The 8,054-nt window shown below is 31.9% G+C and overlaps 1 protein-coding gene across 1 annotated transcript in view; it reads right to left on the bottom strand.

The window, feature by feature from the left end:
- Positions 1-4,067, bottom strand: part of LOC105619683 — a 12,543-nt gene extending 8,476 nt beyond the window's left edge. The window contains exons 1-2 of the mRNA XM_012201202.1: positions 2,996-4,067; positions 1,659-1,874 (exon numbers count right to left, since the gene is read on the bottom strand). Coding sequence (XP_012056592.1) covers positions 1,659-1,874; positions 2,996-4,067 — 1,288 coding nt within the window. The remainder of the gene's footprint in view (positions 1-1,658; positions 1,875-2,995) is intronic.
- Positions 4,068-8,054: the final 3,987 nt, after the last annotated feature.

Raw genomic sequence — 8,054 nt, 5'->3', positions numbered from 1 at the left:
TAGTGTATATAATAATAATAATAATATATATATATATATATATATATACACACACACACACCACACACACACACACACACACACACATATATAGTACATGTATAATACATAAACAGTTTAAGAAAAAACGCGATTGGCGTAATTTTTAAAATTAAATTAATTATAATAATAAAAATACATATAGTATCCGACTACAAATTAAATAATTATATTAATGAACAATTTAATCGTTATTATTATCGATAATTGCTTAATATTGCATTGCTTATGAGGCTTATTTTCTATTTAAGAAAGATAATTTTTAAAATAAAGAACGTTGAATCAAATTAAATACCTGTTTCGTATTCATATTTTGAAATTTTGTTTCTATAAGACTAAATATTTTCGACAGGATTATCGGATAGAAAAAAAATTGGACTAATTAAGATAATGATTCTCTTTTTTCCACTGGATACATAAATGACTTCCATTATAAAATTTGTTCTTAAATTCTCTTGAGAATATGCTTTGTTTTACAATGCGTCGTAGATTAAAATTTCCTAATGCGCGCAGAACCACCTCGCTAATGAAATCTCTATACAAATTACACCGCTCACGTTTTTTTTTAATAGATTAACTATATATTTTGTTTGCCTTATTTTTATTTTTCGCCAGAGTGTTACCTAAGTTTTGAAGAATATTGCAATTATCCTATTATAAACGACGATGCAGCTAGACTTTCCGAAAATTGGCAAGAAACTGAAAGATATCTCAAATGAGATGACTTTCCGACGCGAGAATATTCCAGACTATTATTAGAGAATCCACCAACATCGTGCAGTTATAGTCCCATCCACAGAAATACGCTCGGCAAATGATTCATAATGTAACATAATCGCAATGGTATTACATGTAGCGCATAGTGCTTCAATCGTCATATCTAAAGATATGTAATATACATGAAAATTGAAAGTATGCACATCCGTGTGCACTATAGTTGCAATCACACTGCATATATCATGAATAAATGAATTCTTTTTCTTTTTTTTTTTATCTATTTTAAATATATAATGAAAATATAAAAACGTCGACAATAAAAATATAAGCGTGAGTGATCGAAATAAAAAAATATATTCAAAATATATTCCGATATAATATTAAATATTTAATATTATATTGGAATATATTTTAATAGTTTATTTAATAGCGCTTGCCTATATTGCATATATAGGTACTGTACTTATAATTTATAAAGTTTTTTATGAAAGTAATTGTTACAAAATAGACTATCATGAACTGATGTAAATGAGAGAGGATTGTAAGCTACGGTGAAAATTGCAAGGCAGACGCTGGACTAGAATCCAGAACTAACAGCGTGTGAAAGAATAACAACCCACTAAGGCACAGTTCCATAACTCACGATTAACTCTTAACTGACTCGAGAAAAAAATGTACATATTTTATATATAATTATATATGACTGTATATAAAATATGTCAATTTTTTATATAATTATACATAAAACATTTTTTTCTCGGAGAGGTTCAACTTATTCCTCATCTCTGTCCAATTTTTGAAATTGAAAGAATTGGGAAAAGATGAGGAATAACTTGAACTTCGATTAAGATTTAACCGTGAGTTGTAGAATTGGGCCTATAAGAAATTCTCAAGCGAATCCTAACCGGTATGCACCATCGGTCCTAACGGGTCGAATCTCACTCGGTGCTCCGTTGAATTCTGCGCAGCTTGCAACAGATCGGAGAAGAATCTGTGTCGCCTTAAAGCTAACTCGTCGCGAGCGACGGGCGTCGCCGGCGGTTCCTGCATGCCGCTGCATCCACCCGAGACGTATTCGCCGTCGTCTTCCTCGGACAGCCAACGTGGAATCGAGGAAACTACGGAAATGACATATGATACGTCGAGCTTTTATTTTTAAAAATGCATGTCTTTCATTCTTGAAGAGTCTTGCGGTCACACATGACCCGCTCTGCCCCGCCCATCAAATTAAAGTTAATACTCCTATATATACATATACAATTGACAAAGTGTAGTGTCAGATCCCCCACGGAAATTATTACAAATCGATGTTCTTTCTACTGACGCGAGTACTATGCTAGCGTAGAATATAGGTCTGCCCACAAAAAGAATCTATCCATTTCTATTTACAAGACAAAAAACATTTACACACCGTATTTAATTTCGACGCATACAATTTTAACGCATACAATTTTATGTAATTTGTGATAAAAATAACGTTATATTAGTTTACAAAAAAAATTTTTAATTGCAATTAATTTTAACGAAACGGTGTTTGTATTTTTTTTTTTTTTAATTTAATTATTCATATTTAATAATTACATTTGTACAAAATACCATATATTATCATATATTTTTCATTTAGCGCGTATTTTTCCAAACGGAAAATTTTGATATAAATGTAAATATTTTAACATTTGAATGCAATTGATAATTTTAGTGATTCAATTAGTTATAAAAAAATAAAATAAAATAAAATAATTAAGTATATAATAAACATTTAATATTATTTATATATTTAAACTTAAAAGAAAGAGACACTTGAATAAATTCTTTAAACAAGAAGACAATATCTCTCTTATATGGATAAAATTATTAATTCTTTTTGTTGAGATAAGAGAAATTGTTTTGAAAGAATATGATGATGTGTGTTTATTTCATAAAATAACTGAAAATAAAGATAGAAAAATATTTGAGATTTGAGAAAAGAGAGAAAGACAGAAAACAATAATAATAAACAAGTCCATAATAAATAAGTTCGTGACTCAATTTATAAATGCGACATTATATATATAAAATACAAAAATGTCAAATGTCGACATATGTATATAAATTTTTATATACATATTTATATACATGATATTTTATATACATGATTTTATATACATGATTGTACAAAAATAATCAAATATTAACATGATGTGGACAGACCCATATATCGATGATCACAAAGACGTGAGATCGCGAATTCCTAATGTACCTGGTGGCGCCTTCTTGATCTCATTTTCACTCGGATAGCCTTCAAATACCGAATCGTCACCTTCATCCTCCGGTCCATCATCGATCGTCCTTTCTATATATCCCGACGCGTCATAAAGATTCGTTTTGACGGAAGCAACAGTACCAATAGAGTCAACATTTTCTATCGGCTGCGTCCAATCTTCAGCGACATCGTCAAGGTTGCTGTTATCTTTATCGTCAACAATCTTGTAGACGCTTTCTTCACCGGCTTCCTCAACCGTTTCTTTCGTCGAAGACGAACTCGAGCTTTCTTCAATGTCAGTGTTTCCGTTTGAATATACGCGAATTGGAGTAGAATTTAGCGAATTTACGCGAATCGGGGTGGAATTTAGCGAGGCATTCTTAGCTTCTAACAAATCTTTATCTTCTAGCGAGGTATCCTTATCCTCTAACATGGCATCCTTATTCTTTAATATAACATCCTTATCCTTTAATGTGGCATCCTTATCTTCTAACGAGACATCCTTATTTTCTAACGAGACATCCTTATCCTCTGGCGAGATGTTCTTATCTTCTAGCGAGGCATCCTTATTCTCTAGCGGGGAATTTTTATCCTCTAACGAGGCATTCTTATTCTCTGGCAAGGCATCTTTGTCTTCTGGTGAGGTACTTTTATCCTCTGGCGAAGTACTTTTATCTTCCGGCGAGGCATCCTTATCCTTTGGCGAAGTGTCCTTATCTTCTAACGAGACATCCTTATTTTCTAACGAGACATCCTTATCCTCTAGCGAGGCATCCTTACTCTCTGGCGAGGCATCCTTATTTTCTGGTGAGGCATCTTTATCCTCTGGCAAGGCATCCTTATTCTCTAAAGAGATAACTTTATCCTCTAACGAGACATCCTTATTCTCTAATGAAATATTTTCTGGCGACTTCTGCACATCACCATTCAATTTGTCCCTCGTCACGAATTTAATCTCGTCATCCACTTCGACGGAAGCTGTGGTCAACTTGGGTGATCCCACTGGCGTGTCATCCTCTCTCTCGGTGTTCGCCTTCGACGCGCTGTTACATACGCAGCACTTAAACATCGTTCCTATCATTCACTTCGTATTCCACGTATCTGTCGTTATATATACTTGCTACTCTTCCTGAATATATATTTCAATGTACGATGATATAACACCTTTAAGAATTATAATTTCTCTTCAACTCGTAAAATCTTTTATAAATTAATGTTAAAAAATTCTATTTGATTCAACGAGAAAACTATTTAAGTTTCTTAATAGACTTAACAGTCAGAAATTTAACAAATATTTTTAATGAAACGTGACAAGGTCAACAATTTCCCAGCCCGCAATGTCGTCTTATATGGATATTCGTTTAAATCGCCAATATAATCGTTCGTAAATATAACAAATCAATTATAACTGATGCGTACAATACCCAAAGTGTATCTCAGGTTGCACCAACATCGTCTTTTTACATGAACGATGCGCGATAGCGCTTGAAACAAGGCTCAAAAGGCACAAGCGATCGAAAATTGCGCTCGAACAATCGCCTTGTGATAAAACACGGCTCCTTTTTCTCCAGCCACACTGCAAGAATTCCGAATATATGCTCCGAAATGCACAACTTTTTGATAACAAGAAATTGAAGAATCGGACGTAATTGTTAATTATCGACAGAATTGTCATCACACTCTCGTAAAAAAAGCAAAACAAACGCACGAGAGTTATTGGAAGCTTTCGCAGAGCGAGTGTCGGAAGGATTCCAGAAACAGATTCTAGAATGGAATATATTCCGAGAGAGCAATCACAGGATAACAGAATATAAAAACGCACTCGCCAGCTGGATAAACCTAAACTTGAGAATTTTTTATTGTTGCTGATAAGTATCGCGGAAGGAAAAAATAATAGCTATCTCGAGAGATCAACAGAGCAACGAGGAAGACGGCGACGATAACGAAGGCGCGAGCGGAGAGGCGGCGGCTAGAGATAACGTCCTAGATGTCCGCCCGGATTTGACGTTCCCAGTTTCGACCGGCGCGATGCAACGTTCCACCCCCGCCTCGCCGCTCCTTCTTCGCATCTCCGGGTCACGTCCCTTGTGCTGCCGCTGTTCGGAAGAGAATTGCAACATCCTGCTTTCGGGGTGACTTTTCGACTGAACCCTTGGATCAGCGGAATTAACTCTGATTGATTTTTGATCATTTATATAATTTAATTTTAATCCCAATTTGATTAACTCTTCATCTTTTTTTAGTTTTAAGTTAGAAGAAAAGGAAGAGCAAGTTGAATGAGATTAAAGTTAATCTAATTAGTAGAAACGGGTATTTAATGGATTTCAGCATTGTGAATTAAATTTAGAGTATATTTTAATAATTTATTGTCTTTTCTAAATGTCTTAATATAAATAGCGTTTTTTTTTAATATTTGAAATTTTGAAATTTTTGACGAGTTAAAAAATCGTCACCTACAAATGAATGATGGGATCTTTGCGAATTTTACGCATCATCCACAGATACAATCAATGTGATGTTACAATCAAAGTGTTGCAATCCAATTGTAATAAAATTTCAAACTCGATAACTCGATATCTCTAATTTAATCTTTTCTTTTATATTGCAAAAAAATTAACAACTCTATCCATGAGATAATTAAAGTGCAGAGTTAGGAGTGAGTGGTATCGAAAAAAATAAATCGAGCAATCGAAAAATGAATAATCGAGCTTCTCGATGTATTGACAATGAATTTTCTTCAGATGAAAGTAATTTTTCTTCAGATGAATATTTTTCTGTCGGCACAAGTACTTGTAACAATATTTCTAATTGTACAATTCGTCATCTTTAATCTAATCTCTTTCTGTGTGTCAAATAAAATTAATAATTTTGTCTGTGATAACAAGATAAATATTGATAAATTAATATTTTTCGATATCAATTAATTGAACGTAGTCATCCTAACGAACCAGCGCCCAATTTTATTGTCAATCAATAAGTAGAAAAAAATGAATATAATGATTGTAGATCGTCATGACAAATAACAATATCTTACAACTCTATACTATTATGCTCTAACAACAAACAATACTATGAATTTATCACCATTATCGTTACTACAAATTTATTAAACATGTAACACAAGTGTATTTTGATGGAATGTCTAACATGTACAGTTTAAATAATATATATATATTATGTAATGGAATATTTTGAATACAACATAAATATTTTTATTACACTTTCACTATAGGTTTATTTTATATTTTTGCTGCACTTAAACTGCATTAGAACTTTCCTTCTCATTTTCATCAAATATATATATTTTAATAAATATCATATATTTCAGTAAATATCAACAGTATTATAACATTAATATTATAAATTTCAAACTTAAAATATAAATTTAATATAACATGTTGTATGTAACAATTATTGAGTGTGAAATTATAACATGGATATTATATTACTGTTATTTTATGTTACTAAGATGGATTTAGTAAAATAGATATATCTTAGAAATATAAGAAGTATATACTAGTTAAGTTACAAAAACCGATCTTATAATTTTGAAAGGCTTGCTGTAACATTGGATTAATCCACATTTTGTAAAAACAAAGTAGGTAAATGAACTTTAAATTAAAATGATGGGAAAAATCATAAACATTTTAAAATTTAATTACTCTATTTGTACAAAATATGATTTGTACAAAATATGACTTGTCCACTGTTGCAGCATGTCTTTCAATTGAATGAGTGGTACTCTCTTAATCGAATTCGCTACTAATCTTCCCTCTAATCTAATAGACCCATTTCTACCAAAGTAGATTAACCTTGCTCTTTATCTTTTTCTAATTCTTGGAATTAGAAGAAGATAAAAAGTAAGTTAAACAGAGATTAAATTTAATCTATTATATATTGATAGAAATAAACATAAATTAAACTGTGCAGGAATATCTCATGATAAAGAATTAAATTTCACAAGTAAGTTTAAGGTAACTTTAATTAATTAAACTCCAATTAACTTAATTGACGACATATCCACCGACACACTTTCTAACAATGTACAATTCATTGTTCTTAATCTTAAATATTCTTTATCTTTATGTCCATTTCTTGATTAAATTTAATCTTAGTTTGACTTATTCTTTATCTTTTTTTAATTCTGAGAATTAGAAAAAGATAAAAAGTAAAATAAACCAAACATTAGAATTAGTCTACATTAATAAAAATAATTAACTATTTAAAAGTTCTTTAAATTCCTACTAATTGTGCTCTTATTAACTTAATGATAAATTCAACCAATACAATTTCTAATTATAAATTAGAACAATTTCTAATTAATTAGTTATTATTCTTGATTTAATCTTTCTTTTCATGTGTTAATAAAAAAATTAATAATTCCATTTATGTTAACAAGATACTGCAGATATTAATCGACAAATTAATTGAAGTTAATCGGAGTAACCTGTAGAATCTGTACATCAAGCTACTTGAGGTTACATTAAATGTTCCAACGGATGTTCGAAAGGAATTGGACAGTTCAACAAGATATAATAATTATCTATTAATTCCAATCGAGATAGTCTTAGACAAAGTTTATCTAGACAGAGTAAACGGTATAACTCATGCGAATGCACACGTCACCGGCAGTAAACGTCAAGTGAAATGCTTGATTCAAGCCAGGCATCGCTCACCGGAATGTGCAACAGCGGTTAACCAAACTTTGTGCTTTCAATTTCCCCGAGCCAGTCAGCCTAAAAAACAAATCCGCGCGAAAGAAAGCCTGCTTATTTTACACGTAATTTGAATATCGTACGTTCGATCGCGCTTAATATTAGGCCTTCTGTCGGAAAATAAATCGAGAAATATTGCGGAAAGGGAGGTGCACCGTCGAGCGTTGCGATATAAAACGATCGTCGTCTAAACTAAATGTACACTCACGTTCGATGGAAGATCCTCGTATAAATCACCGTCGTTTGTATGACTCTTCGTCGATAGAATGTCGACAAAAAATCGACGGAGTACGATTTATGTACGGGCAGAAATTTCGACTCCGGCGATGCGCTGACAGGTA

Source organism: Atta cephalotes (assembly GCF_000143395.1).
Source record: "Atta cephalotes unplaced genomic scaffold scaffold00022, whole genome shotgun sequence".
Lineage (NCBI taxonomy): Eukaryota > Metazoa > Arthropoda > Insecta > Hymenoptera > Formicidae > Atta > Atta cephalotes.
Note: the sequence above shows the minus strand (reverse complement) of the source record. Positions and strands in the feature narration are given on the sequence as shown.